Below are 9,480 nucleotides of genomic sequence, written 5' to 3' on the forward strand. Positions count from 1 at the left end.
AGGGCCGGTTACTCAATGTCTGGTTAACACTAATCTCCGGTAAAACATCGTTATCGACGTTACCGACTCCATGTTATATGCATGGAGCCGAACACGTCGATAATGATGTTTAAACGGATATTAGTGTTAACCAGACATTGAGTAACCGGCCCTTAGAGTAGCATTTAGAGCTAAATGCGCTAAATGTGCTTTTACGCGTAAGCAAAAACATCCCATTAGCGAAAGGAGGCCAAAATTGATGAAAAAATTCAAGAGGGGTATCAATCAACGCGTTTTAATGCGCACAACAATCACCCGAGACCGGAAATTCACATTTTTAATTCATTAAAGAGTTATTCGCAANCTGTATACGCGAAAAAGCAATGTTGCCACCTTTTCTCATTTAGGGCCGGTTGTTCAATGTCTGATTAGCACAAATCGGAGGCAGAAGCTCCGGTTAAGCACAACTACTGCTTTATTGATCACATGTTACATGCATGATGTCGAAATCGTCGATAGTGTAGTGGTAGTGATAACCAGACATTGAACAACCGGCCCTAAACCATGTTCGAATCGTGGAAATTTTGGAAGATCACAGGGTTGATTTTAGCATTTAGATTCTTAATGCAAAAATGGAGTTGCATTTACTTGCATTTAGGTGACGAATTTTGTATGGATAAATGTACATTTAGGGCCGGTTACTCAATGTCTGGTTAACACTAATCTCCGGTAAAACATCGTTATCGACGTTACCGACTCCATGTTATATGCATGGAGCCGAACACGTCGATAATGATGTTTAAACGGATATTAGTGTTAACCAGACATTGAGTAACCGGCCCTTAGAGTAGCATTTAGAGCTAAATGCGCTAAATGTGCTTTTACGCGTAAGCAAAAACATCCCATTAGCGAAAGGAGGCCAAAATTGATGAAAAAATTCAAGAGGGGTATCAATCAACGCGTTTTAATGCGCACAACAATCACCCGAGACCGGAAATTCACATTTTTAATTCATTAAAGAGTTATTCGCAAAAAACACTTGCACTTTTCGCACTATGTTTTGATGAATTTGACGCAAATAAATGGAGTAAATGAGCTTAACTGAACACATATTCATTAATTTTTATACGTATGTGATGTTTTAGGTGTACACTTTCGCGAAATTCTGTATTTAATAGCAATATTCCGATGGTGAAAATCCGCACCACAATCTTGCGTGGTTAATATAAATAACATGGACGAAAACTAGTGTTGCCACTCTATTAAAAATTAAATGGAACTAAATTGCTACTGCCACTCTATTAAAAAAGTTTTTGTCCGTCCAACTCCTTTTTGCGTAGGAGGCCTTCGGCCGCGCTAAGGGATTATAACCCTCACACCGTAGAATTCTCCTTTCTGTGTTGCCAAAGAAAAGGGGCAGAACACCTTTTGCAGAGAAAACTTTTCTGCGTAGGCGGCCTTCGGCCGCGCTTAGACATTATAACCCTCACAACGTAGAATTCTCATTTCTGTGTTGCCAAAGAAAAGGGGCAGAACACCTTTTGCAGAGAACACCTTTCTGCATCGGCGGCCTTCGGCCGCGCTTAGGGATTATAACCCACACAACATAGAATTCTCTTTTCTGCGTGCGAAGAAAAGGAACAGAAATCCTCTTTTTACAAAAGTATATTTCTTGTGCATTATTTTGGTGTTTTCAAAGTTGAAATACAAATTGTATTAATCTTATCTATATCTTATTTATATTAACTACACAAGATTGTTGTGCGGATTTTCACCATCGGAATATTGCTATTAAATACAGAATTTCGCGAAAGTGTACACTTAAAACATCACAAATGTATAAAAACTAGTAAGCACGTGTTAAATTAAGCTCATTTATTCCATTCATTTGCGTGAAATTCATCAAAACAGTGCGGAAAGTGCAAGTGTTTTTTGCAAATAACTCTTTAATTAATTAAAAATGTTAATTTCCGGTCTCGGACTGTTATTATTGGCGTTAAGACGCGTCGATTGATACCACTGTCGAACTGTTTCCATCCATTTTGACCTACCTTCGCCAAAGTACACTACTACCTTTAAATGCAGCAAAAACGCTGCATAAAGAATGCAGTTGTAATATTTTATGGGCTGTTTTTGCTTACGCGTAAAAGCTCATTTAGCGCATTTAGCTCTAAATGTACATTTATCCATACAAAATTCGTCACCTAAATGCAACTAAATGCAACTCCATTTTTGCATTAAGAATCTAAATGCTAAAAGCAACCCTGTGATCTTCCAAAATTTCCACGATTCGAACATGGTTTAATGAGAAAAAGTGGCAACATTGCATTTTCGAGTATACAGTGGCTAGCTGCGTTTCAGTGATCTCCGACTGAGATTTCATTTATTGTTTTACATTATTTGGATAAACAAAAATTACGCAAATTCAACATCGATGTGATGCTGATAGAAATTTGGATCAATTTGTGATCAACTCCGATTGTTTTGTTTCCTAATTAAGTGAGGAAATTTTATTTGACAGCACCGACAAATGAATATATACACAAACAAATTTACGGTTATGGTTAAAACAATTCAATTTTTTCTATTGAGTTTGGATTTTTTTGGTTAAAAATTTATTTTTTCCTTTTCAGTAGGGTTTTTTTTGCACATTATCTTTTCCGTGAGAATTGATCGTAATAGATACGGATCTGAATAAGCGACTGGAACACGGCTGTTTGTCAAAAGCATACGATTTCGAACTCGCGTAAATGTACATTTGCTAAATGCTGTAGCATGAACGCTCTTCGAAAACATATGTTCGAAAGTGCTAAATGTTGCATTTTAAATGCAGCAAAAACGCTGCATTACCCGAACTTTTTCTTCTGGTAAAATCATGAAAAAAAAGTGTCAAGCGATCACTGGTTGACATTTTTACAGGAAAAAATGATTTTTTTTGTTCCCGTACTTTTTGTTGTTACTCACTTTTTACTCGCACTTCAGAGAGTAATTTTGCTGTTTGACAGTTTTATAGGATTTTTCACGAAAAGTATTGGGTCAGAGCTACTGCTTAAGAGCGCTACTAGTGCGTGTGCTCCTTAAGATAGAATTATCGGTTTTGTCGATATACTGTGCCGGCTTTCAACCTCGAGGCTTTTTCTAATTGTTTTGGTTTCTTTTTCAAGCTCATATTTAGATCATGAATCTGTATTAATTATTGAATCATGTATTTAGAACGCATGTTAATAGGACAATAAAAATATATTCTGGCTACTAAACGTTTGCCAATAGCAATATGTGGACTTTATTAAGTAGAAGCATGACTTTCAGGGTTAGAAAACGTTTAATTAAACATTTCACCCTGCCACCAAGTGTTGACAATAATGTGGACCCAAAGGTTATGTTTGAATTCAAAAAACATTTGAGGAACCATCGCTTGCCATTCAAAGATGGAGCCACATGTTTGCAGGTGGAATGTTATTTATGTGTTAATAAATCTGCTATAGATGCTTATATAAATAAACGCACCGGTGAGTTCTGAACCATGTAAAGTAAAATTTTTTCTTATGCAGGTTATTTGCAGGGCTCTTCCTTTGTCCCAATTGTGATGTGAAGAAAAATTTAACAGACGTGCTCCCTTTATATGAAACAAAGTGCAGAGGCGATGCAAAGTACAAAGATGTGAACTATGAAACTAAATTCACAACCTTACAACCAATTTCACAAAGCATATGTGATAACCTCGGAATTAAGGGTCTTAAATCTACAGACTTGGACTACTTGGGAGCTCAATATGAGTCCACTCTTAATATCCTTAGCTTCCCTATACGTAATGTCGCAAATAAGATCGTGGGTGAGAAAATTCTTTATTTATCCGATAAGACTGAGGAAACAATAGAGAATTTTAATTATTCTGGTTTACTGATATGCAGTTCAGCTCATAAAACCACACGAGTGGTTTTGGTATCGAAACTAATGGACTTCATGGTGTTAGCAATGCAGCGCTTGAGTAACAGTAGGTAATTTTAAACTTTAAACTGCCTAAAATCAAAAAGCTGAATGTACATACGCACATTGGGCCTTACCCAGTAGATAATTTCAGGAGCTAAAAGCCCTTCCGAAAGGCCTTCCTGTGAGTCAGGAGGCCTTCCACTCCACATTCCTTCCTTTTTTGTATGGAATGTTTTTTTTTGATGGGTTGAACCGGGTTTGAACCCAGGCCCTGAGGAATGGTAGCGCACACTGCTAACCACTACACCACAGCAGCCGTCACCAGAGTTGATATTTGCTTTAACTAACATATGATTAATAATTCGCGCTTTTAATATATTTTTTACCTTTTTCTTTATAGCTTCAATTGCATGTTTACCGTATGGCCTAAAAACACTGCCTCAAGAATGTTTGCCATGCCTTGAAAAATTTAAAGAGGTTGTGTTTTGGTTTGACTTTGATACGCCAAATTGGGACGCGGCGAAGAATTTTTCAAAAAAGTTGGAAGATAAACGCTGTTTTTTCATACGACCGACTGATACTGAACCAGCTCCATTCGAAGCTCACAGGAAACGACTCAATTTGCAACATATTCTGAACAAAGCAACACCTATGTGCCACAAATCTATAACCACATTTAGCGCACTAAAAAATGATATTCTTAGTGAGCTGCAAAACATTGAAAAAGTCAATGGCGTAAAGTGGAAACGGTATCCTATGTTGAATAAAATACTTAAAGGCCACCGAAAAGGAGAATTAACAATACTAACTGGTCCTACCGGCAGTGGAAAGACGACATTTATGAGCGAATATTCTTTGGACTTGGCTTTACAAGGAGTCTCAACGTTGTGGGGTTCTTTTGAAATCCGAAATTGCCGGCTAGCCGCAACACTCCTCCGACAATTTGTGGGATATTCTCTCGAGGATAAGCTCAATGAGTTTGAATATTGGACAAGTGCATTTGAGCGTTACCCGCTGTATTTCATGACATTTCATGGTCAACAACCGCTTAAATTAGTCATGGAAGCCGTTGAACATGCTCAATATGTACATGACATTAGTCATGTAATAATTGATAACCTACAATTCATGATGGGAACATCAATGACTCTGAAAAGCGACAAGTTTTGGGAACAGGATGCTATAATATCTGCTTTTCGATCTTTTGCTACTAAAAATAATGTTCATGTTACTTTGGTTATGCATCCCCGCAAAGAACGTGCTGAAGAGGATCTCACAGCTAGCTCCGTATTTGGAACAGCAAAAGCTACACAAGAAGCAGACAACGTCCTTATTATACAAGACAAGCGTTTAACTTCGATTCGGGGTAAAAAATACCTACAAATTGTTAAAAACCGGTACAGTGGCGACTTGGGAATAATGCCACTAGAATTTGACAAAGAATCTCTGAGTTACTCTCTGTCAAACAAGAAAAAAAAAGCAAATAGCTGAAAACCATATTTTTACATAAGTTAACTTATTTTAAAGTGTAATTACATTGTACATTTTTTGTTAAATATTTATGTTTAAGTAAAAAAACATAATCCTTTTAAGTTGAACTTTGTTTATAATTCTTTATATCAAGAAGCTTCTTTCCACACATGGCGCAGATTGCTTTTTTGTACGCACATGCCTGACAGTAATGGGAGCCAATCTGATGCACTTTTTGTCGACATATCCTAGAAAATGTAGCCTGTAAAATTCCGAGAAAAAGACAATTCTACATGTATGTATACCGACCTGCAGGGTGCTAAACTTTTAGAAATTGGATTTTGTCTGTCTCTCGCTGTCGACAAGGCCTTGTTCTCATTTATCTTTCTTTTCATCGAACCTGTTTTCCATGGATCCGGTGTTACAACTTTGGATAATTTAACTTCGCAGCGATCACAAACCATTTTGCCCAACTATTTGTTATTTTGTTTTCAAATTAGATATGGGTTAATTTCAAAAATCGATGTTCGGTTCGATTACACGGGGCTCACATCCCTACAAGAACAGTGACCCTGCCAGCCACGGCTCCCCACAAGACGTATTTAACAAGGTGATGGCCGTATATAAGTAAAAAATTACACTAACAAATTATACGCTGATGTCCATACTGTCATTGGTATGAGTTACAACAAACACATCATTTTGACGTAATGGCCTCCACGACGAACAACTCAGCTGTCGCCACAACACCACCTTGTTTAATACACCTTGGCTCACCACTTTCCCCTAAAATTCAAACGATTTACAACTTTTTAGTCATCTCACCCACACACTTACACATTTTTTGTTCGAACTGTCAAAAAAATGTCCCTTGGTTAGAGCTACATACCCGATAAGAATTCGTACTCTAATAAGAATGCTATGCGTTAGAGCGAGCCAGTTAGAAACATCGGAATTTTGATGACAGTATACATACTGTGAAGAAATGTCACTTTGCGAAAATTTGGAAGGTAAGAATACGTATTTAACAATTTTATTTAATTATAATGTAATTTCTTCTTTTAGATTGCAAAACAGCAGCCACTTAGTCACATTCTTAAGGTATGTATTGAGACTTTTTATATGTTTATAAATTTTCAGTGATATTTTTGTTTGTTTACAGATTTGGGATTCACCATCAGCACCTTCAACGCTTGCATCTCCGTCGCCAGGAGCACCATTAGAACCTTCTGCCCTCAGCTTCTTCATCGCCAGGATCACCACCAGTACCTTCTTCCCTCAGCTCCTTCATCGCCAGGAGCACCATGGGTACCTTCCGCCCTCAGCACCTTCAACTACAGGAGCACCTTCAAAGTGTAGGTCCAACTTGTCAAATTTTGCAAAGTTGTAAGAAAACTTAATTTTTCTGAACCACCATAAATGATTTGCAACTCTTAGGGCCGGTTACTCATTGTCTGGTTAACGCTAATCTCCCGTTAAACATAGTTATCGACGTTACCGACTCCCTGTTGTATGCATGGAGGCGAAGACGTCGATAACGATGTTTAACCGCAGATTAGTGTTAACCAGACATTGAGTAACCGGCCCTTAATATATATTAAAAGAAAGGTAAACCGATTATCTTTCTTTTGATTATAACACCGTTAAAATCGCTTTAAGTTTTCATAAAAACTTTGCAACTTTTGTAAACAGCTATATATAAGCAGTGGAAAAGTGGTAAAATTTTGCAAAGTTGTAACGAAACTGAATTTTTGTGCACCATTACAAATTATTTGCAACTGTCAATATATATTAAAAGAGAGGTAAATCGATTACCTTTCTCTTGATTATAATACTGTTAAAATCGCTTAAATTTTTTAAAATATAAAATTTGCAACTTTTTAAAACATATATATGCATAGGAGTAGTAGTAATAATAAGCAATTAAGCAACCACATATGTATGTAAAAATATCTTTATTATTAATGTTATTTGTAATTTTTATTCATAATATTGATTACTAACTATGTATATTAGGTTAACAATGCATTTTGGAAAATAAATTTTGCAAAATAAAAATCAAAAAAAAATTCAAGATTTTTTATTTAAAGTTTTTAAGGTTATTTTGAATTCGCTGTGAAGAGAATGCAACCCTGTGCCAGCTGAAGTGGGCAATGCTAGACGAGTGCAGCTATATGTTTTCCTTACGAAGTATCTGAATGAGATCGACAGTGATGCTAGGCTCACACGTACAGGGGGAAAGTGGTGACAATCTGCACACCGCCCATAAAAATGTCACCAGTTTTGAAGTGACCGAAACCCGCGGTTTCACCAGATTTTTCACCACTTTTGGCTGGCAGGGCATAGTCATTTGATTAATCATATGTAACCGGCCGTCTTCACATGCTTGAAAATCTCGCTTGCGTTCTGCTTTTTTCTCTCGCAAGCGTGATAGAGTTTTGTTGACTGCGCATTTGACAGCATACTTTTTCATTTGTAAATGTCGCCAAACAAGACGGTTCAAGCCTTGCAGGCTCTTAAAAGTTTGAGAAAATTAGAAAATCTGCATAAAGAGATGTATACTATTTTCAAATGAAAAATGGCTGCCTCTAAACTTGTATTTGCCTCCAAAAGAAACGATGTTGCTACTCTGAAGAATTCTGCGAAATGAGAACATAGCAGTCAAACAACAAAAATGACAGTAGAAAGCAAGCGAGAGCTTGCATACCGCTCGGTATGCGAGAAAAAGGCATGCTTCGTACTTTTTGCGGTCTACACGTGCGGTTTCTCGCATGCGCCGTCACGCAAGCGAGATTTTCCAGCACGTGAAGACGGCCGGTAAAAGTATGTTCACATATCAATTGAGGGATTCACAACCATGAACCAAAAATACAAGATCACGTAAGAACGCGACGTTGTATTTGTAACTGGTTTTGAGAAAAAAGTTTGCGAAAGCGGGTTCGTCACCTGAGCGTTTGTTTACATCACAAGCACCACTATTTTACACTTTTATTCAAGTAAAAAAGAGTTAATTCAACATGACAACACATTTTAAAGCATTTTGTTGCATCATTTTACCTAAATTGTGCGTTTAAAGTGTCTGACAATAATTTTGGCTAATTTTGGTTTTCGTTGTTTTCTTTGCTTTGTTTACTTTTCGCTCGTTTTCCAGTGAAACAAGATGGCGTAGAACCCGCAAAAAAAATCGACTTTTTTCACTCTCTTGTTCTTACGTGATCTTGTGTCTTTCGTTCATGATTCACAACGGTGTCGTATTGTTGTATGTCGTAAACTTTAAAAGCTTAAAGAAATGTATAGAGCACTTGAAACCACAACCAACAATTTTTTAACACTGCGAAAACTTATAATATTACTTTGACGGTACTTTGCGAACCCCCTTAATATATTTTTTGGCGTTTAACCCTTGGATTCAGCAATTAGGGACGCAAACGATGCATCGATATTTTTGAAACATCGATAACATCGGTTCAAAGCTCGATGTTTGCCATCGATGTTTACAAGTTTCTAAAATTGCTAAATTGACGATACATCGATGCCAGTTTCAGCGATGTTTTAACATCGACTTTAGTGTGATTCAGACTTGAATTCAACTTACCCATTATCCTCCTAAAATTTTTTCCCTGGCTATGAATTTTATTACTTATTCTTTTGGGGAAAATTCGGAAATTCCGTGTATACCCTTATCTTTCGATATTAAAAATGCGTACATAATCATTAAAAAAGGACCGGGTTCCCGTTGAAATTTCAACGAAATTGGGGCTTGGAACTTTAGGCTCGGCGATCTTACGACGGCATGCATTTTTATTATATTTATAGGAAGGGCAAAGGAATGGTAAATAAATACAGGGAAATACATCCATATTGTGGCGAATACTGCGGCAACACAAAGCGAACAACGAGAAATAGGCAGAATGTTCGAGGAATGACGTAGAATGTTCCACAAAGAGATTCGTCAAGTTGGATGAACACTGCGAACAGCGAGAGAACGAGAATGAGCGATAAACTTCAGAACGTTCTAGAGTTGCCATAAGTGTGAGCGCAGGTATATAAGAGCCACGACACAGCGGAGTGGGGACAGTTACAAGTCAGCAAGCTACAAGT

At 37.2% G+C, this 9,480-nt stretch overlaps 2 protein-coding genes across 2 annotated transcripts; one reads left to right on the top strand and one right to left on the bottom strand.

The window, feature by feature from the left end:
• Window positions 1-2,971: 2,971 nt before the first annotated feature.
• On the top strand, window positions 2,972-5,453 carry mtDNA-helicase (mitochondrial DNA helicase). Its single transcript, XM_017632919.1, has 3 exons — window positions 2,972-3,488; window positions 3,542-3,973; window positions 4,310-5,453. Exons 1-3 carry the CDS (start codon window positions 3,254-3,256, stop codon window positions 5,398-5,400), a joined length of 1,758 nt encoding a protein of 585 aa, XP_017488408.1. The 5' UTR covers window positions 2,972-3,253; the 3' UTR covers window positions 5,401-5,453.
• Window positions 5,400-5,902, bottom strand: LOC108376751 (cysteine-rich PDZ-binding protein). Its single transcript, XM_017633023.1, has 2 exons — window positions 5,689-5,902; window positions 5,400-5,627 (listed from the first exon to the last, which is right to left on the bottom strand). Exons 1-2 carry the CDS (start codon window positions 5,841-5,843, stop codon window positions 5,498-5,500), a joined length of 285 nt encoding a protein of 94 aa, XP_017488512.1. The 5' UTR covers window positions 5,844-5,902; the 3' UTR covers window positions 5,400-5,497.
• Window positions 5,903-9,480: the final 3,578 nt, after the last annotated feature.

Source organism: Rhagoletis zephyria, unplaced genomic scaffold (genome assembly GCF_001687245.7).
Source record: "Rhagoletis zephyria isolate East Lansing unplaced genomic scaffold, Rhagoletis_zephyria_1.1 Rzeph_scaffold_00005, whole genome shotgun sequence".
In the NCBI taxonomy this organism is placed as follows: domain Eukaryota; kingdom Metazoa; phylum Arthropoda; class Insecta; order Diptera; family Tephritidae; genus Rhagoletis; species Rhagoletis zephyria.

Bases quoted from the DNA above. Each gene is read 5' to 3' on its own strand.
- mtDNA-helicase (XM_017632919.1), top strand. From the start codon at position 3,254: ATGTGGACTTTATTAAGTAGAAGCATGACTTTCAGGGTTAGAAAACGT. The intron at 3,489-3,541 runs GTGAGTTCTGAA...GGTTATTTGCAG, and splicing joins TTATATAAATAAACGCACCG to GGCTCTTCCTTTGTCCCAAT. The intron at 3,974-4,309 runs GTAGGTAATTTT...TTTTCTTTATAG, and splicing joins AATGCAGCGCTTGAGTAACA to CTTCAATTGCATGTTTACCG.
- LOC108376751 (XM_017633023.1), bottom strand. From the start codon at position 5,843: ATGGTTTGTGATCGCTGCGAAGTTAAATTATCCAAAGTTGTAACACCG. The intron at 5,628-5,688 runs GTCGGTATACAT...TACATTTTCTAG, and splicing joins AAAAGTTTAGCACCCTGCAG to GATATGTCGACAAAAAGTGC.